Below are 22,352 nucleotides of genomic sequence, written 5' to 3' on the forward strand. Positions count from 1 at the left end.
ATCCGTGTCCGGTTTTTACTCTCAATGCATTTATCCGGATTTCGTATCCAAGAAAAAATTAATCAGGTTTTTTAAATTAATTTGCATTTATCTAGACCCTGTCAGCTTGGAGCGAAATCAATCTTCAGTTCAGCAACGCCATCGCTCGGCCACACATTCAACATATGTCAATTGTGCGGGTGGGCACTGCTGCTATTTTGGCGGGCACGAATTTGACGTTTCTCTCCCCTACTTCTATGTACGAGATTCGATGCAGACTCGTCTGAGGGCACCATGATCGCGAAAAAGGATGTTGCCAATGATTTGTTCGGGAAATGTGAGAACTGGATATCTTGATAATATGATGTCTTTGATTTATCCGACTTTTGCATTCTCATATAGCAATGATATGCAATCGCTGTGGACGTTTACTTTTGCACCGAAACCCAGAGAGCCGACCGACCTGTACCATTCGCTTCAGTTCGTCGAGATAGTAAAATGTCCGTGTGCGTAAGTGAAACGATATGCACTTTATTTTCTCGTATATTGCTGAACCGATTGATGGGTTGGCATAACTGGGAGTATGATGCGGTTCTTAAATATTGCTCTCAAAAAGTTCTATTCCACTGTAAAGTCCAATTTATAGCAAAGTAATTGGTCGAAACAGTTATTTTGAGCGATAGTGCAGTTGTGTGTTGAATTCTGATAGGTGTTAAGTGTTATTTATTGAATAATGTTGATTCGTGAAACTAAAAAATATTCAAGCGGAATGGAAACCGCGAATTCACCGCCCAAAATTAAACGATGTTAGTCGATCGGAGCGCCATCTGCATATTATTGTCGGTGATTTATGTAATCAGATTTATATTATCAGATTTGTGTTATCAGATTTATATGGAATGTGTGAAAATTTACAAATCAATCGTGTGATTCAAGCTGAAAATCTAAAATTGGGCTGCAGTAAACCCATCCGCGAGTTTATTTTAATTTTCTTAGTAGTAGTGCGTCATGTCGCGTTGTTTACCGCAATGCGAATAGGAGAAACAGGATACTGGTGAGCTCCATAGAGATATTTCACATTTTTCTTATTTACAGTGCCTTATTATATTTCTCCCTACTAAAAATCCGGCTAGACTAAACTGAGTCGATTATAGAGGGAAAGTGTGTTCAATGGATCTATTTTTTTCATCGGGTTAAACGCTACGTTTAGGACGCGCGTGTGAAGTATATAACCATGTAGATATTTCTTGCGACCGATTGATAGCCGACTGTTCGGAGTTTCACGAGTTTCGGAAGAAATTTCTTATTTTAATAGGAAGCACAACGTATTCTCGGTTGTCGACTGCCCAGAGCAATATACACATAATAATATTATTCGAAAACTTGCTAACAAACAACCTCTTTTCTGTGATGTACGTGGAAATGCAGAGGAATCCTCGGTTTCTAGTAGTAACATGCATTGAACTACCAATCCTTTCTTCCTAAGGAGATCTGTTTGCGGACGTGGCCGGTGTCGGTATTGATCAGCATGCACCGATTAAGTTTGTTCAACCGATTATCACAAACTTAGGTTCAAATGAAAGGTCTTACAGTCTGTTACTGGATTTTATCCAAAAAGTCTTATCATAAAAATGGTATAAGTTCTATTAACTGTTTCAATTTGTAGGTTATGCTATTGGGAGTATAATCAGAAAGGTATTAGGTGGTCGGATTCAAACAGCGGTTTATTTGCACTCTCTTAAAATTGTCACGCATCAAATCCAATAGCATCATTTTTGTTTATTTCTGCTGTCTCATCCGTAAATGATCGCATCCAAAAAACGAACGAAGAGAAACGAACCATTTTCGTTTCTCACTGCAATAAAAGAGAGTATCAATGCCAACGTCACTCGTCCCCCTATGACAAACAAAACCAAAATAACGTCTCTAGGGAGAATCAGTCGAATTTCGATCCTTATTCTATCTTATATATCTATCTATCTATATATATATATATATATATATATATATATATATATATATATATATATATATATATATATATATATATATATATATATATATATATATATATATATATATATATATATATATATATATATATATATATATATATATATATATATATATATATAAATGCAGAGATTATTCTTTGTAATCGCATCACTTAAGAATGGATGGACGGATTTACATGAATCTTTTTTTGTTTGATTAGTTTCTACCCCCACCGGGTTCGTACATCAAAAAATGTGGAAAATTTGCCGGAAAAGTGGAAAAAATCCAAAAAAATATTTTGTATGGACAATGGAATTTTCCTTTGAAAAAGTCACCAATGCTTACTAGATCTACGATTGATGTTTCGAAATTTTTGCGAAATTGAAAAGATGGTACTGTAGCAGCGATAAGCTTGAACAGTAATACTGTAATATCGAATTGAAATTGAAACCCACCAAAAATTCCATAGTATCTGAAAAATATTATTTTCTTACTGCTTTACAGTACTCATGGCACTTTTGGCAACTTGAACGTACAGAAAAGTTCTGAGTGAACTTTGCTCGCTACTGAACAAGGAACTGCTTCAAAGTTTGTTCTGTTGCGTCGGGTGAACATTCAAGTGTGAATATTTCCTTTAAAACGGGTTAGAATGCTATTCATTAGTTTTGTATGCTACTTAAGTCAAAACATCTTTCTTTTTTCCGAACTTTTGGTTACTTAGGTTAATATAGATTGTAAATATTTCAGTGTATTGACTCAAAGGATGAGATGACAATCTACGCTTCATTTTTGCGTTTTCAAATTAATTTTTGATGATAATTTTTTCAAGCCAATGCAAATGTGTGTCACATTCCGTTGATTGTAGGTTAAGTAATCAGACAAATATTGGAGAGAAACGTTAACCACTTAGTCGTTTGACAATTCTGCTGCCCGAAAACATAAATTCGAACAAATAATTTTTGGCGAGACGACCAGCTAGTAATCGATATAATCAAAATCTGTGGAGTTTGGCTATGAATAGTATCTGAAATACGAGGTCTGTTCAAAAAGTTCCCGGAATTTTTTAATTGCGCGCGTCTGGAGAGTCCGGTGGTCAAAAATTTTTTTTTATTGTGTTGGTACATATGTCCCTAATGTATGGTGAAATTTTCAGCTGTATTCATTGTTTACATTCTGTCTTGTAGCGGCTGGTGTAGACGTGTTTTTTGAGCTTGTTAGTTTTTTGTTAGTTTAAACAATGGAAGAATTGAAGAGTCAAAGAATTTGTATTAAATTTTGCGTGAAAAATGAAATAAAGTGTAACCAAGTGTGCGAAATGTTACAGAGAGCCTACGGTGAGTCTGCTATGAAAAAAAAAACAAGTGTTTACGAGTGGTATAAGCGTTTCCAAGATGGCCGCGAAGACGTTGAAGACGACGAACGCTCCGGTCGACCCAGCACGTCAATAATCGATGAAAATGTGGGAAAAGTGGAAAAAATGATTATGGATGATCGCCGAATCACTATTAGAGAAGTTGCTGATGAAGTTGGCATATCTGTTGGCTCATGCCATCATATTTTTTCAAATGTTTTGGGCATGAAACGAGTGGCAGCATAATTCGTTCCAAAACTGCTGAATTTTGATCAAAAAACAAACGCAATACCATCGCTCAGGAGCTGTTAAACGACGTCAACGACGATCCAAATTTACTTGAAAGGGTCATAACTAGTGATGAAACATGGGTGTACGGTTATGATGTCGAAACAAAAGCACAATCGTCCACGTGGAAGCACCCAACGTCACCAAGACAAAAATCGCCGAGCTCAAAAAAACACGTCTACACCAGCCGCTACAAGACAGAATGTAAACAATGAATACAGCTGAAAATTTCACCATACATTAGGGACATATGTACCAAAACAATAAAAAAAATTTTTTGACCACCGGACTCTCCAGACGCGCGCAATTAAAAAATTCCGGAAACTTTTTGAACAGACCTCGTATCCTGAAGTCACCAAAAAGCATTCAACCTTTACAAAAAGAAACCCTTTTTATAGGCACTGTAATCTATACGTATCGAGTGGTTTTCCTGTAGCTCCAGGCAAGCTCAATGGCAGAGCATTTCAAGAGCCTTGTCAAAAAAGAGGCTTGCAAATGATTGGAGCAAGTTCACTGGATAAGTCTCGGTTGGTGGATAGAAAATCACTTTCGTTCGACGTTCGAAGCACGTATTCGGAAAACACTTTCATAGAAGTAAAAACGTAGGCCAACCTTTAATGAGTCAGGATTGCATAATTTTTCTTTCAGTAAGAACCAGTGACCACACACATACACACAAGTTCTGTGGTTTTACTAATAAAATCATCAGCTTATATTTTAGTAATAACTTATAACACATCAATTACACAATTTTTCATTTTTATTACATTTAGACTTTTTTGTTTGAGCTATATGAGATATTTTTTTTTAATTATTATAAGAATTTTCCCACTTTCATTTTTTTGTTGTTGTTTTTGCTGTTGTTCTTGTGTTCGGTAGAATTTGCTGTTGTTTCATTTTATTATTTTTTTCTTCTTTCGGTTGGGTTTTCTGTTTTTAAATTTTTGCCTCAAGTCTCCGGATTCAATCAATCATCAATTAAAGCGACTGTTTAAAAATAGATACGACATGCTTACTTTTGTTTTTTGTTTTTGTTTTGCTTCGACAATAAATTTCACACTCTCCACTTAATAATGTTTTGTTTTGTTTTGCTGTTTTTTTTCTGTTTCTGTTACTAATAGCTTACACAATTCAGTAGCGCCCCGTCCCGTCCTGTCCCACCCATCCGACGTCTACTCCGCCGACATAATACCGTGCACCTGCTCCAGTTTATAGGCAAGCCGTTGCTTCTGCGAGAATTCGTCCTCCTCCAGGGTGACCGTCAGTTGCTCGTTGTATTTGACCGCGTACGAGTACAGCTCGTGCAGGGCACAGTTCGTGTTGAACTCGGTCGTATGGAGCTGAAGGAAGGAGGTACAAACGAGACGAAGAGTAAATTAGTTAGCACTGCTTACCAGCATCCTAAAAGCATCGATGAACCTACACTTACCCGTGACTCCTCGGCAAGCATCGCGTTCATATCCTGATCCGATATGGCAGCCATCTCCCGAATGTCACTGTAGTACCGCTCCACCCACTCGCGGTACGATGGAATATCCTTAGCGTATAAAAGCTTAGAACTAGGTGAGTCTTTCCCTGGAAGAGAGCCACAAATGGAAATAGAATATGGTCGCCGGTCGCTACGTTGAACTTACCTAGCCTATGATCTGATGTAGAACAAGAGTCCATAAAGGTTTGAGCCACAACCGACAGGCAAGAATCCACTATGTTTGACTTGTGTATGTCAAACACAAAGTTAGGATTTTTGATGAGGTTCACCCAGAAGCTACGGAATAAGATACGTTAGCGGTCAAGGCCAATAGATGGATAGTTGGATGAATCGACTTACCGCAACGGTAAACTGTTGCTCTTCCAGGTGTGCACCACTTCCGGATCGGTGATGCCATGCAAGAGAGCCTGATCATCTAGGAAATCGAACATGTACTTTATTGCTAGTGGTAGTGCGGAACCTCGATGTGCAGTGCTGAAGATCGTCTCGAACAGATCGTCGACAAACTTCTGAAGGGTGCCCTGTGAATTTTTTTTTTTTCATAAAATTGGATTAGTTTCTATTTTAAAATAGGCGAAGATGGGCCTTACCTTGGTGGCCAACAGTCGGGTCAGATAGATCTCCGACACCATCTTGTTGACCCGTTCGCCCTCCTTCGAACCATCGCTGTCGTGGTGCTTCACCAGGTGCCAGTACTTGATGCTGTTCTCCTGCATGTCCACGTTCATCGGACTGCCGGCCCGGCTGAACGGTGGCGACGGTGAAACGTACTTCGATATGTTTAGTGTTTCATATTTGTGGATTTTCTCCGAGTATTTTTCCCCTATCAGTGTAATGTTGTAGATGGAGCTTTCCTTCGGCACCAGACTCAGACAGGCGCCGTCGTTCACGCGATAATGGTGCAACGTATTGAGCTTCTTCCACTCGCCATCAGTCTTCGAGGTAGAATCCTCATCGTAGAGGATCACACGGCCGGAGCTTCCGGTTCGCCACTCTAGGTCCAGATCTTCCTTTCTGGGCCGCTGGCTGCACGGGATGGCCTTATAAATGGTGTCCAAACATTTCTCCTTCACCTGACCGATGCTGTCACAGTCCAACACCTTCACCGGAATGTTTTCCGTATTGGTCGGAATCATTTCAACGTTATTGCACAGAATCGGAGGCTGCGTGATGCTCGCGTACACCGTCAGGACCTTGAATTCGATCATCTGCCGAATCAGCTTTTCCTCACTAAGGGAATATCTTGCCTCGTGGGTAATCGCATCTACCGGACCCTTATCGATTTGACCTTTCACCGCACGGAACAACATGTACAACGGTTCTCCGGCGCACTCCTTCAAGAACTTGTACAGCAGGAAGGTGAACCACGCCGATAGCATCTTTTCCGCTACGGATTCCGTACGTCGTAACAGCAACTTCGGATGACTCTTGCCGTCGATGCACTTTTCGATCAGCTCGGCCAACAACGTCTTCAGAATATCGGTGCAGTACTCCAGCTTACTCTGCAGGGTAACCATGATCAGCGAAGCCACGTTGACTCGTTCTCGCATGGAAAAATATCGATTACTCTCCAAAGTTCGGATAAACAACAGCAAGAACGTTTTGTTCATCACCAGCTGACCGAACAACCGAAGCCCCTTCTCTTTCCGCAGTAGCTCGGGTTTCTCCCACTGCAGCACCACGTGATCGTCGTTGTTCGGGAACAGTATTTTCATCGCATACGTCCGGTAGTCCAGATAGGGAATACCACCGGAAGTGATGTCCCCACCCAGATCCGTCATTTCCGTTTGCAACTCGGCGAAAGCTTCCTTACATTCGGCTGCCACCCGCAGCTCCAGGATGTCCATCTGTTCCTGCATGTTCTTCAGCACCCGATTGTTCTCGCTTGTTTTCTTCCGATACGCGATCACCAATCCGATGAAGATGACGAAGAAAATGATCGATCCGATCGTCACGATAAGCGTTACCGCTTTGTTGTTGATCGACGGCAAAATACTGGCCGACGAATAACTCATGTAGCCGATGTCGTACGTCAGCGAATTTCCGATCACCACTTTCACGTTGACCTTCTTAATCTCCTGATCCGTCGGTGGTCGACAAGTCAACTGCCTCGGAGACAACGAGGTTATGTTACAGATGGCGTTCTCTCCGATCCGTACTAGCACATCACTTTCCTTACAGGCTCGATCCAGATTCTTACCGTTGATGGTCAAATACTCACTGTTGAAGTGTTTCAAATTCTCCTCGAACGGATAGTAAACCGGATTCGGGTACAGTTCGAAACGACTTCCCAGCTTGGCCGAAAGATTCTTCACCAACCGGACGTCATCCATGATGAAACCGTACTCCAGCTGGAGCGGTTCGTCCGACTGGAACGAATCCTCGTCCTGCAGATCAATCTCCGGCGAGTTGCAATGCATTTCTTTGTTCGAAATCGACGAACATTCGTTCAGGAAAATCTGATCCCGATAGTAGACGTAAATTTTCGGTTTTTGAATCGAGAAAAAGTTTTGACCGAACACGAAGATCTTGATGCCACCGGCTGGGATTCCTGTTGAACGTTTAGAAAATTAGAATGGGAAATTCTTTTAAGGAGTGTATCAAAAAATAAGCTATCCACATACATTTGCTCGGATCACAGCATGCTGTGCGTTTGGCTGTCAGCTTTCGTTTGTTTACTTGGTTGTTCGATTGAAATTCTGCGTTTTCAAAATGTCGCATATTGAAAAGGAAGTGAAAATTAAGGTTCTGGACACATGGCAAAGTGAGAAGGGTGCGCAAATTGGCGAAGCGGTTTGGAATTCATCATACCAGTGTTAAAACCATCATTAATAAGTTTGGGGAACACAATTCTACCAGAAAGAAGCAGAAAACCCAGTTCTTCCAACTCGAAACTGGACCAGAAATCAATGTCAATACGTGATTAAGACAAGAAAGCAGAAACGAGTGTCGCAATGATCCAACGTATCAAGAGACGAAATCACCTGAAGACCTACAAGATGCAGAAAATCTCGTAACAAAGTGTAGAACGGAAGATGCGAGCAGCAACAAAGGCCCGGAAATTGTACTTGCGTCTTTTGTAGCGTCCGGATGCATGCGTTTTGATGGACTTATGTAAAGGAGGACTCAAAAACCCTTCCAGGTCCACAATGCTTTACTGTCGTCGTTGGGGACAGGTCGATTGAAGTGGAGAAATTCGGTCGAAAGGTACTGGTATGGCAAGCAATATGTTCCTGTGGTTTGAATTCAAACCATTTTTTCACACTACCGGAACTATAAATGCAGAAATCTATCGATCTGAGTGTCTCCAGAAGAGATTGCTTCCTTTATATAAGAAGCATAGTGCACCTCCACTGTTTTGGCTGGATTTAGCGTCGGCTCACTATGCCAAAACCACTCTCAATTGGTTTGAGGAAAAGAGTATAAATTTCGTTGAGAAAAATATCAATCCACCAAATTCGAACGTTACTGGGCAATCCTGTAGAGGGTTTTCAAGAAGACTGGTAAGGCAGCTGGGAACATTAAAAAAAAAGGTGGGTGGGTAATGTCAGTGACATAACTGGATGTCGTGAATACGAAAACAACTGACATGTTCCTTAACACTTCCGAATATCAATTAGTAGATCAATTGGATGAATTATGCAAGCATTCCCTTTTTTCACATTTTTCGCAAAAAATAAAGAAGGCTTCACTTGATCTAGATTACTGTGAATTTCACACAGCGGAAAGTGCAAAAATCAAATCAAACAGCTCTAGATTTGCACTAAACTGAGAATTTTTCCCTTCGATTTGCGAGCAAGATATCCTGATAGTTCTTTAGAAAACTTTTAGAGCCATTAGAACGGCTGATTTTGTGTGATGCTCCCCACCGTTGTCCTCTTTTCGTTGTTTTTTCACCAATGCAAACAACTGGCAGCTGTGACGTAATCGCTCTTGTCGGAAGCGAGACTAGCTTTGCAAACGACACACAATACATCTGCTCGCAGTGGCGATAGAATCCAAACTGATCCAATTTTTGTTAAGAGATTTCTTTTTACGTGATTTCGTGTGTAGATTATTCACTAATGGGCGGTCCTAACGGCTATAAAAATAGCAGCGCATAGAATTTTAATGTCGATTATTTCATTTCGGATTTGCATTTCATTGAAAGAAATTATCAGGATGCTGTACGGGATTCATTCCTGCCTTTCAGAAGGACCAGATTGTGGAACTCACTACGATATTAAGTACTGTTCGAAACATTTTTCTCGAACGATTTGTTGTACAGCAGCAGATATTTTGTTCTCTTCCTCAGAACGCGTTCTGATTGGCTGGTGTTGACATGGGTCAAATGAGACAGGTTTTTCAATAGCTGTTGCTATACACGTTTAAGTTGAAAAATTTCGATTCTATTGGTAGTTAGATTATATAAATCCTTTCACGGATCACTGAGCTATGAGCTTTAAAAATACGAGAAAGGCAAACGCGCCTTATGAATTATTCTCTTTGATACTCGTTTATACCAAACATTTCGGAAAAGTTTAGTTTTGAACTATTTGAGATTATGTCACACAACTGAAAATTTTATCATAAAATTGTGATCATAACACATGGATCAATAATTCCCGAGACTAAAGCAGAGATGGCGCTCGTAGTAAACCAGTAACCACGTTTTTCTAGAGTACTAACCTTTGCTTGAAACGGGTCAAAATTTTAAGTCGATCCGACCAGAAACAGCTGAGTTATCGAGGTTGGAGTAAAGTCGTTTTGTAGTTTGTTTAAAAAATGAAAAAAAAAAACGAATTTCGTGTTTAGATAAAACATTGTTTTTAAATGGGTAAAAACACCGTGCAAGCGAAACAATGGATTGAAAAATGTTATCCGGACTCTTGTCCATCAAAAGCAACGATTTGTCGGTGGTTCGCCGAGTTTAAACGTGGTCGTACCGACACAAATGACGCGGAACGCTCGGGTAGACCTGTGGAAGCCGTTACACCGGAAAATGTGAGTGAAGTGACAAAAATTATAATGAAAGATCGTAAAGTGAAGCTCCGTGAGATTACTGAGATGACACAGATATCATATGGAAGTGTATTTACTATCCTTCATGAAAAATTGAGCATGAAAAAGGTTTTTTCCAAGTGAGTGCCGCGATTGCTTTCGATGGAACAAAATGCACCCTGCCACAAGTCGATGAAAACAATGGCGAAATTGAACGAATTGGGCTTTGATCTGCTTCCCCACCCCCCATACTCGCCAGATTTAGCCCCCAGTGACTACTGGCTCTTTGCTGATCTTAGAAACATGCTTCAGGGAAAGAGATTTGGCTCAAATGAGGAGGTCATCGCTTAAACTGAAGCTTATTTTGAAGCGAAAGATAAATTTTTTTGTCGTGAATACGACTTACTTTACTATGGGGTGCCTTTTCAAAATTTACCCTCTGAGAGAGTGATAAGTTTTTGATCGTGAATATCTATTGTTGTATCTAATGAATCAACATAATTCTTGCGACATGCCATCGGAAATATGATCACAATTTTATGATAAAATTTTCAGTTTTGTGACATTGTCTCAAATAATTCAAAATTAAACTTTTCTGAAATGTTTGGTATAAACGAGTATCAAAGAGGATAATTCATAAGGCGCGTTTGCCTTTCTCGTATTTTTAAAGCTCATAGCTCAGTGATCTGTGAAAGGATTGATATAATCTAACTACCAATAGAATCGAAATTTTTCAATTTAAACGTGTATAGCAAAAGCATTGAAGTATTTCAATAGTACACTATTGAAAAACCTGTCTCATTTGCTCCATGTCAACACCAGCCAATCAGAACGCGTTCTCAGGAAGAGAACAAAATATCTGCTGCTGTACAACAAATCGTCCGGGAAAAATGTTCCGAAAAGTGTTGAATATCGCAGTGAGTTCCTCAATTTGGTCCTTGTGAATGCTAGAAACGAGTCCCTACAGCATATTGATAGTTTCTTTCAATAAATTATGCAAATCCGAAATGAAATAATCGACAATAAAATTCTGTATGCGGCTATTTTTATAGCCGTTAGGACCGCCCATTAGTGAAAAAGCTACAAACGAAATCACATAAAAGGAAATCTCTTAACAAAAATTCAATCAGTTTATATTCAATCGCCACTGCGAGCAGATGTGTTTTGTGTCGTCTGCACAGCTAGTTTCGCTTTCGACAAGAGCGATTACGTCACAGCTGCCAGTCATTAGCATTGGGAAAAAACAACGGTGGAGAGCATTGCACAATATCAGCCGTTCTAATGGCTCTAAAAGTTTTCTAAAGGAATAATTGGGTTTTTTTGTTCGCAAATCGTAGGGAAATATCCTCAGTTTACGGCAAATCAAGAACAGTTTGCATAGATTTGTGCACTTTTCGCTGTGTGAAATTCACAGTAATCGAGATCAAGTGAAGCTTTCTTTGTTTTTGCGAAAAATGTGAAAAAAGGGAATGCGTGCATAATTCATACAATTGATATTCGGAAGTGTTAAGGAACATGTCAGTTGTTTTCGTATTCACGACATCCAGTTATGTCTCTGACATTACCCACCCGCCTTTTATAAACATGGTATTGAAAAATCGAGAAAACGTTTTAACCATTGTATCACCCTAAAAGGTGATTATGTTGATGAATAAAAAAAATTTTGCAAAAAAAATGTTGTTTCCATTGTTAGTCTCGGGACTTATTGATCAATGTGTTATTTCCGATGGCATGTAACAAAAATTATGCTGATTCGTTAGATACAAGAAGAGATATTCACGATCAAAAACTTATCACTCTCTCAGAGGGTAAATTTTGAAAAGGCGCCTCATAGTAAAGTAAGTCGTATTCACGACAAAAATTTGGGCTCAAACGTCCAAAAAATGCGATGTAACGCTTGTCCGGAACTTGATGAAGAGCGTTCGATTAAAAGTTCGAAAATTCTTGAAGCAATAACTTAAATTTCATCCGGTTTTCATTCGGCTCAAGTTTAACCTTGTACAATAAAGGATCAATTTTCAGTTTGAACAAAATATCATAATTTGAAGGAAAAATTGGTGGATAGCCTATTTTCGATACACTCCTTAAGAACTGAATGGGCTTACCTCTAGCCGTTCTCGTCTGTCCCGGATCCCCGGAAGTAACGTAGTCAATCGAAGGATTCTCCACGTACTCAAAGTTATCGCCACTGAACTCACGGACACCGTTGTCAAACTCCATCCGGAGTTTACCCTGCATCTGATCGGGAACGGACGTAGTCCGACAGGTGGCCTCCGTTTCGTCGGTGCTGTTTAAAATAATTTCAATTAGCCCCTAAATAGCCTACTTTCAACCCCACAAAAACTAACCTCAAAATCTCGCAGGGATGTTGATCCAGAAACGCGTTCACCCGGCTTCCGGTGTTCAAATCTTTTCCGACAATCTTTATAATCGTACCGCCCGCCACTGGTCCAAACTTCGGCCCAAAATCCGTAATCTCCGGATCAACGAACACAAAATCATACGTCGATTCACCACGGAAGTCGGAAATTTGCACCACAACCCGTCCCGATCGATGACTCTTGACACCCGGTCCATCCACCTTGCACACGATCTCCTTCGTCTGGACGTACAGCTCGCGGAACGGCATACAATCGATTCCGGCGATTTTGATTCCACCGTACACATCCTCAAACTTCTTGCCCAAATTGATTCCCCGGATGGTGATGTTCGTTCCGCCCTCCCACGGGCCCGTTTTCGGGTCGAACGAATGAATTTCCGGGTTCGGACAGGTTTGCTGATTGTTCAACCAGTCCTTCTTCTCCTGGCCTTCGACCTTTCCGGAAATGCCGCACTGGTCTTCCACTTCACACGTATTAGACGACGAACACCAACCACATTTATACTTTTCATCTAACGCCAAGCAAACACCACAACTATCGGACATGTCTCTACAGCGATAAATTACGACTGAAATTCAAAAGTAAAAAACGTTAATAAACCATCGGAATAATTTCTACCTAACTTACCATGAATATTATTAGGATTGTCTAGCGGCTTCGAACCGCCCCAAATAACGGCGAACGTCGCCGTCAGCTTCGGCGTTTTGGCCGTATAGGAAAATTCCATCGCGTCACAGTAGATGGTGTCACCCAGCAGCTGTGCGTTGACGCTCGTCACCCGGCCCTCTACGTTGAATTGACACACGAACCGCGTCTGGACGATGAATTGACCGATGATATGCACCTTAACTTTAACGGATTTCTTCGACCCGGCCGGAACCAGTATCTCCGGCCCGTCACCGGTGACGTTGATGGTCGGACAGAAACCCGGTCCCGAACGGTAACTCGGCCCGATCCGGCTTATCCCGGTCACCAGGATATCGTTGCGACAGTTTTCCGCCGTATCGTGCGTACAACGGTGGGCCTCGACGCACCAATCACAGGGAAACTGCGACGAGACGCACTGCGTACAGGACAGGTGGGTGCTGCAGTCGAAGAAGGTGAACTTGGTCGACACGATGTCCGGTCCCTGGGAGGTTTTGATCGAAAGTTGCGCGTTGAAATGATCTGAAACGGGACATAGATGGGAAAACTTGGTTTAAAGATCTTTTTTTCATACAATTTCTATGCAAGATTTAGTATTATACAAGTGAGAACGCAAGTAAGTAAAAATCTGACGAAAATCTTCCCTTTTATTGTTACTTTTTGCCTTTTATTCTTGTTTCCTCGGGAAATAATAGCACCTATTATCTTTTTCCGGACAGGATAAGCCTAAAGGACGTGTGAAATCCAAAGCAAAAAAAAAATCGACAAAAGTAAATGGGTTCCTGCTTCCATACCGTAAAAGGCCACAATTGCCGGAACTTATCTTTTCCAATTTTTGGTTAACACACCACTCGTTCAACCAAGTGTTTTTGTTTCTTCCATATTTCTATTCCATCGAGTCTTTAAGAATAGTTGAATCTGAAAAAAGTGAGGCTTGTTCGCGATAAAAACTGGACAACCCAAACTATGTATATCCATGGTAATACTTCAACAACGCTAGGAATATTTCGCAGACTGATGAACGTATGTCTGTTCATTGTGTACAATCTATTTATGGTGATATTCAGCGCTGCCAACTATACTGATTTATTGGCATTTACACCGGTTTTGGACTCGATACAGGAATACATAGAGTGACTATAATCAGAGTGGCGACAGCTGTTCGTTTGGAATGACAGCTCTCAGTTCCAAACGAGCAAACGACCTGTCAATTCAATGTAAAGCTAATGGAATGTTTTGAATTGTTGCCAAAATTACGGATGAGATGTCGTCACTCTGGTTATAGGCACTCTAGGAATACAGATATGCTCTCTCAAAATACCGATATTTCAGTTTTCATACAGATAAATACCGATTTTCGGTTTTTGTGTTGGATTCCATAGGGGTAAACAAGTTGAGCGACATTTTTTTTATGCTCGCAAAATCAGTTTTCGCACTAAATCGATGTTTGATTTTTGGAGAAAGATATTGTATAGATAGATTTTTTCGCCAAATACAGATTTTCGAAGAAAAAAAAACAGTTGTCAGCGCTGGTGATATTACAAGCTTCTAGATCAAAGATGGCGTGGAAAGAAGAGCGAATGCAAAAAGCAATTGAAAATCCGTATCCGTCAGTAAAAAAACTTGCAAAAAAGCTTGGCATCTTTCGATACGCGTTTGATCACAGCCAGGAAGGCTGGGAACAGAACAAAAAGGGATCTCAGGAACTTCCAGAAGGACGTGAAGGTGAAACAAATATTGCAGAATAGACCAGATCTTTCGATCAAAGTACTGTGACTAGAAAAATAAAAATGTCTCCAACTTTCGTGCACCAGTAAGGTATAAAGTCGTTAATGATGAATATGAATATTTGATGAAGTTTTCCTGCGTTATGATGGACGATGATACTTTTTTTATATCATTTATTTATACCCGGCTTTAACCTAGTTGCGGTCGTTCACCGGGTCCGATGATACTTATGTGCGGGAGAATGTCTTTGCATACTACCATGCAACGGAACGGCGTATATGAGAATTTCAAGACGAAGAAAAGACCTCGTTTCCAAAAAAAAAACGAGGTTCTGGTTTGGTAGGCAATATGGAGCTGTGATCGAGCAAACCAAAGCTTTATCACTACCGGAGCGGTAAACAAGGAAATATACCGTAAAGAATGCCTACGACAGCGATTATTGCCATTCCTAGGCAGTCATAACGCTTCCTCGCTCTTCTGGCCTGATTTGGCATCTTGTCACTACGCCAAAGATATTTTGGAACGGCGTCCATGTTGTACCGAATGATACGAATCCACCTAATGACGGAGTTGCGACTTATCGACCGGTATTGGGCTCTAGCGGAGAGTTCGTGAATAGAGAGTTCAATATCAACCTGAACAACAGGTTAAAACTTTAGAAACAACAGGCAAAAACTTTAGCAATCTTAGAACATAGCAGCTAATTCGGTGTCAGAGGAGTCTGCACAGATCCTAATGGCTGGCGTAAACGTTCGCAGTTTCTGCCTATGCATGCAGCCTTTAAAAAGTAACTGTAATTAATAAGGCCTTTAATAATTAATTGTAATTATCATTTAGGGGTTATCCTATGTTTGTGCTTAGGGTACATAACCGGTTTTACTTTTCTTTACGTTTCGTCCTAAACGCGTCAGTGCAGAGCAGTTCAAATTAAACTGCTTAGTTTAAACATGAACAGTTCAACTTGAACCACTATGCAGACGTAAAGTTGATGCTACTTGCAAAGCACTTTTTCTTTGGCACCGAAGTGCCATGTCTTTACTAACGTGCCGAACGTAGCATCAACTTTACGTCTGCTCAACGGTCCAATTGTTGAACAGTTTAAGTTTGCACTAAGCAGTTCAATTTGACGAGTCTAATGGCGTTTTTCATTGAATTCGGATCGCATCCACTGGTCATTTTTTTCGAGAAGGATCGCAGTAGGCGTAAAAAAAACCCTTCCGTCAAATTTTTTTCGTGAAAATGGTTTCCATCGGTTATTGAGATCTCGGAAAAACAAGTAAAATCCAAAGTGTCGAATTTCCACGTTCTTTGGTTTTCGTGCCCTAGAACTAAGTCCGCACTGCTGACAGGATGTCGTTTTGCGTGTTTACACCGTTTGAATAGGTATCAAAGTAGCATCGGATGGCGGAGTTTATCTAGCAGTTTAATTCTGTCGATATACAAATCAAATGAGACTTGCAAAAAACGCACAAGATATCGATCTATTTTTTTTTCTCAATAGTATTCATCTCTTGTGGATTAACCAGTAAAAAATAACCAGAAAGTACGAGTTCTTCATAGTGAACTCTCCGCTAGTTTCTATCCAGTTTTATTTCCGAGTAGCTCAACTAGTTTTTCTTCTGTGAGAAATTCTTGTACAATTGATCTGGTTCCAGCAGTCACATTTCTAGTGAACTTTCAACATTTCAAATACAGCAATGAATAATTCAATACATACATACATGAAAATGTTTTACGAATTTCGACTGTTGTCGATACAGCAAAAGATAGTTTAAATACTTACATGATTGAGGTTAGTAGTGTAGCAGTTCCAAATGCTCAAACTAAATTCTATTCTCCTATCATCGACAATCTTCAACTGTTCTTTTGTCGACAACAATATTCACATTTTTGTGATCCTGCTATGGAATCCATAGTTCAAAACGGAATTAAACATAGATTCACTGAACCAATCAAACTATCTTATAAGTTAGTGGATCCCAAACTTTTTTGGGCGAATACCCATTTTGGGAATATTTTTTTTTCTTCTGCCCACAGGTAAAAAAATCAAAAAAACCTAAATATCAATCGATTAAGCATTTTTGCAGTTCTCTTGAGTTAAAAAATAGAGAGAAAAAGCGAAAACTCTAGTTTTCTTCCTAATTCTTCAAGGTCAAAAGAAATTATTCGGTCAATATCTTGTCCAGGAATCATTGGGTAAGAAATATAGAAGGCTTGATAAGTATTTAAATGCGGTATTAGATTACTAAATTGTGAAACTAAATTTTGAACCATACCGCAGTCAGATCTTTTCCCAAGATCTTTCTACCGTCTTCGGAGTTGTATTTTATCACATCCGCAGTAGTTCAGTTGGTAGATTGAGAATTAATAACTGTATCTGAGGGTTTGTGTCGCCGGTTTTTGTATTTCGTCTCTCCGTTGGGTAATGGGGAAAAGTTCTACTTTGGGTGAATTTTCTTGTGGCATATCTGAAAAAGTAGTAGCAAACCGTCGGTAATTTAGATTTGCAAATTACTTCATTTGCAAATCCTTTAATGCAAACATTGGATAACTTTGCAATTAAATTGATTTATGGTGAAGATTTTTATTAACAATTATCTCCATTCATCATATGGAATAGCTTACCGCACTTCAAAGTATGATAAATTTCATGGTGTTTGCTTTAACAAATAAGAACTGAGAAATACTCAAAAATACATGAAATATGAACACATGTTAGAATATTTCTGAGGCCCACTCGGTTACAAAACTTGGTCAGAAAACTTGTAGTTTGTAGTTTTTGGATGAAATATAAATTTTGATCAATTTTTCACCAACGTTTGATGGGAAATTGCTTACATTTTATGAATGTAGATTTTAATTCTTTAATAAAAACGTGATTAATCCACCTAGCAGTGAGATGATACCGTTTTTTATCAATCCGCATGTGTTTTTTTTTGCATGGATATTCTTAGGTGTTTTAGTTCTCATGACATTATTTTAATTATCGTCGTTTCAAACGGCAAATTAAGATTTTAATCACTCATTGCCCTGTAATTGCGAATCTGCAAATCGTATCGAATTTCAATCTTAACGTGTGACATTCGATTGAACATTCCATGAGATGTCGAAGTAAGTTCCACTTTAGAGTTTTTCGTCATTATTTATGGTACTTCCAGAGCTGGTATTCAGGAACTAGCGTAACCCAAAATGAATCGAATGGCCATAAATTAATACGCCAAACAATTTACATCTTCTATATCGGTATGAATTTGAAAAATTCATCATCTGTAATTCCAGAATCGGATAAAATTCACCAATTTTGTATGGGACCTTAAGTCCTTTAATTTGAATTTTTGTTTTTGAAGTTCGATTTGGCCTTTTTGAAAAAATGATTAAACTTTGAGAAACGATTCGAAACTGGATCCGGAGTTCTAAGATCGGTGTAGCCGAAATCAGATAAATTCACCTGAGGAGTGTGTAGACATCTTTGAGAAATTGTAGTGCGAATTGAAATTTGGGGGTACATTCCGAATCCAAAAAAGAATACCGTTTAAACTGAAATAAATTTATTTGGTAATCGATTATCCAAATTTGCAAACCCGATAAACCTGATTAATTTATGTGAAATGGACACACGCATTTGCTGATCTCGACGAACTGAGTCGTATGGTATATAGAAGTTATGTTCTTCGAGCTTTTATTGCTGTAAGTAGTTTAAATCAATATAATTATGGAATTACTTTCAACTCGAAAATGCTGATATCATCTGGTTTATAAATGCCATATTCGAACGATTATGTGGCCAAAAACGAACCGTGCTACAATCGGTCCAAGGCAAATTGTCATGAAAAAGGATGCTGTACACAGTCTTTTGGGCACTTAGAAACAATTGTATGTCACAGTATAAAAAAATGAAAAATGATGAATGAAAACGTTAACCAAACTTCGACGGGTGCTACAATATAGTCATGATTACCGAAAAAAAAAAGTCTTAAAATGTGGACGGTGACTGAATTGATTTTGGTCATATGAATCAGTCGCCATCAATCCTGCGAATCTCAAAATTGTAGATTTTACTTCTATGGGGATTGAAAAACGGACAACTGTCAGAAACGATGGGCAAAACGGTGACTCAATTAAAGGCTGCTCAATTGAATCACTGCCAGCCTTTTTTTTTATACTCAGTGGTAGCCGTTCGGTTGACAAGTCCTTGCGGAATAAATGACAGATGATGTTTGGTTGGAAACTTAATTTCAGTTTCAAAACCTGGCGAGTTATTGACAAGCATTTCAACTGTACTTGTATGAAAAAGCTTCAATTTTTAAAAACTACGTTGAAATCTCCCAGCTAGAGTTTAAGACCAATTAAAGTTTTGATTCTAACAATCCCTACAAATTTCAAAATAATCCCAAATTAACTCCCCTGACAAATCGATTGATTCGAGCTAAAACATGTCCGGAGTGTTGTTCCCCATCAAGCTCAACAAAATGTTTTGTTCCCATGGATTTTATCCATAGACACCCACGTCTCCTCTCGAACCCTTCGAACATGACGGTCCAATCATCGCTGATTGCAGTCCATTGCCCCAAGAAATATTTATGCTCGAAAAACATTAACTCGCCATCTCCGATAATTGCTCCCCATCCCTAGACGCACACACACACCGACACTAATCTAATCGAACCCCTTTTGTCGGGGCTATGAGCGTATGTACTAACCAAAAAAAAAAGCAAATCAACACTAATGGACATTGATTTTCGCCTCGCCCGGAGTACTCCTTGCTGTCAGCGCCGGAAGGGCGACAGCAGGACAACAACAACAAAAAAAAAACGAGACCGGACAACGGAGATAACACAGCAATTTTCGATACCCCGTCCGTTTCGGGTTCCGGTGGATGGATACAATTAAGTAATCCCACTCGACGAGGGAAACAACAAAAAGTATAGAACTTACTCTTTCCATATCCTATCTGAGGCAGTAGGTCAGTGCGGGGCGTCGTACAGTTGACGCCGTTCCGTTTCTTCGTTGCATTGGTGATGATGGGTTTTTCCATGTTGGCAAAGGTGAACGCACACACCAGCGCTTCCTTGAGGTTCGGTAGATTCTCGATCATCAGTTCCAGCGTCCGGGCGGTCGTACGCTGCAACTGACTGGGACTGACGCTCGTGATGGTGGTACACTTGCCGGACTTGTAACTGAGCCAGGACAGGGGATCCTTAAAATTATCTTGACACTCACTTTTCGGACTACACTTATTCTCTAGGGAACACCAGCCGCAGAAGGGATCCTTCGCCGATAGACATGCAACACACGTGGTATACACCGAACAATCATAGACCTTAATCTTAAATAGCTTATGCTTTGACATCAAGTACAGATCGTATTTTACACTGTCCAGCGACATGTCGGGCTGGATTTTGTTGCCGACGTCCACATTCATCAGGGCGTACTGTTGGGCCGCGCTGGACGATTCGATGACAACCTTTTTCAGCTGCCCCGTCAGTGTCCCGATGAAGACGACGGTGAAATTGGAGGTTGTGGTCACCGCGATCGAAGTCATTTTCAGCTCCGACAACAGGACCGGAATGGAGGCGATCGCCTGTTCACCCCCCAGCGGAGAGTTCACATCGAGACCGCAGAAATCTTCGCTTATCGTTTGCAGCTTTGTTGTCACACACTGCATGTTAACCGAGATGTAATCGAGGCCTCGGTGTCCATGTCCGTTGAAGCATGATTTGATGTTCTGCATAAACTTCCGGCGGATCGCTTTCAGCGAATACACACACATGGCGGATTTGTTGACGTTTTTCGAGTCGTTGCTTTCCGAAAATACCGCAAACAGAACGTCATCTTCGGTGGTGATGCCAAGATTTTCCGCCAGATCCGGACCGGGTTTGCCAACGTAAGCGGCATTGGCGATGTTGAATTTGGTGCTCTCGCTGATACAGTCCACCGGGATCTCCGTGTACGAGTAGTAGTTGGAGTCATCCTGGCAGATCCGGACCAGTTTGGTGATCAGTTCTTTTGGGGTGTTGTGCGCACTACTCTTGTACTGGGTGGTGAGGAAGTACGAGAACCGCTCGGAACTGAACCCATACACGTAGTTGATGAGGAAGGATTCACGGGCGAACGAATTGACAAAGATACGCGTTCCGGTCGTCACGGCGGACGATGCGATCTGGAAGAGTTTATCGCGTGCCAAACTCCTCGATGCCACGGCCGGTATTTCGCTCCGGTACGGTGAGTTTCCCGTAAACGTAACGCCCACATACAGGACGTTGTTCTCCGACGGAACCGGTGGCCCCGGAGCAATGAATGCCACCGTACTGGCATTGGCTACGTTGGCCACAACCGCTTCCTGTACCTCGTGCTCGACGATGCTGACGTTATGCAGCGACCGGATGTGGCAGATGCCCTGGAACAGTGATCCACACACGATCAGATTGTTCGCCGAATGATCGATCAGCAGCACTTTGTTCCAGTTGTCGGTCGGGCGCCGGACAATGTCCGACGGACACTCCAGGATGGAACATTCGTTCGAGTCGTTGTGCGGACCGGTCGTAACGGCGGCGATGATGTTCAGGTCGCCGGAAATCTGGTACAACTTGTTGACGGCACCGACATAGACCTGGAAATGAAGAAAAGAAAAATAGAACCCGATTAGTCTAGGAATAATACCAAAGAATCAATCAGTTCATCAAATAATTTCAAGGCACCCTCACAATCAGACCGGTAAATTCTGCATTCCACCATTGGTCGACCCTCTCCGGTTTTTGCAACTATTGTAACTTTTCATCTTGAACAATAACAACAACAACAACAGCAACAAATCAGTGCTTCATTTCCAAAAGCAACCCCTTTTGTGTCATAGCCCGGAGGAGGACGACAACCGAAAATTTTTTTCCTCTCCACAAACGGCGACGATATTAAATGTCTGTTTTTGATCCATACAAAAACGCCCGAAGCGATTGGTGCGGCGGCACCGACAGCCGGGTCCGGAAGGGAGACCCGGTCTTCAAGGACCAAAAGCCAACCACTCAATTTGCATTGCCTTCCTCTCTCTTACCCTTCCCTTGTAGGGGTAGGTGGCCTCCGGTTAAGTAGTGTGCATGAAATTAATTTCGATTGATACTTTGTTAAAGTTTGCTGCGCTGAAGCACCGAAGGACGGACGATGGCAGTAAACCCTTAAATTTCGCAAATTTATGAGTGCTCGGGTGAGGTGGCACCTGTTTTTTCCTCGTTCGTCGTACCGAATTCGCAAATAGCGACCGACAAGGAGGGCGATGACGATGCTGACGAAAACCAAGACGAGAAGGAGGAGGAGGAATAGGAGGCGAAAAACTTCCCTCATAAAGTTCGCCTTTCTCGATAGTCTCTCTCTTCATCTTCCTGGACCGGGACCAACGTCGTCCCCCGTTCCCCGTTCGTCTCAGTATGGAGAAAACGAAGATGTGTATCTCCCGGCAGTAATGTGTTGTACACCTCAACATTGTACGTGTGTCTATACATTGCACTTTAGTCTGTAATTCCGT

General features: G+C 40.9%; 1 protein-coding gene across 3 annotated transcripts in view; it reads right to left on the bottom strand.

Moving 5' to 3' along the window:
• Positions 1-4,625: 4,625 nt before the first annotated feature.
• The window catches only part of LOC131426155 (plexin-A2), a 90,693-nt gene continuing 72,966 nt past the window's right edge, over positions 4,626-22,352 (bottom strand). For 2 of the 3 annotated variants that reach the window (XM_058588622.1, XM_058588623.1), the window contains 9 exons: positions 19,772-21,446; positions 13,091-13,630; positions 12,431-13,031; positions 12,188-12,369; positions 5,693-7,653; positions 5,442-5,623; positions 5,248-5,378; positions 5,037-5,188; positions 4,626-4,953 (listed from right to left, as the gene is read on the bottom strand). In XM_058588622.1, the coding sequence (XP_058444605.1) occupies positions 4,786-4,953; positions 5,037-5,188; positions 5,248-5,378; positions 5,442-5,623; positions 5,693-7,653; positions 12,188-12,369; positions 12,431-13,031; positions 13,091-13,630; positions 19,772-21,446 (5,592 nt within the window). In that variant the 3' untranslated portion in view covers positions 4,626-4,785. The remainder of the gene's footprint in view (positions 4,954-5,036; positions 5,189-5,247; positions 5,379-5,441; positions 5,624-5,692; positions 7,654-12,187; positions 12,370-12,430; positions 13,032-13,090; positions 13,631-19,771; positions 21,447-22,352) is intronic. The other variant, XM_058588624.1, reaches the window with a different exon arrangement.

The sequence above is a fragment of the Malaya genurostris genome, chromosome 1 (genome assembly GCF_030247185.1).
Source record: "Malaya genurostris strain Urasoe2022 chromosome 1, Malgen_1.1, whole genome shotgun sequence".
In the NCBI taxonomy this organism is placed as follows: Eukaryota; Metazoa; Arthropoda; class Insecta; order Diptera; family Culicidae; genus Malaya; species Malaya genurostris.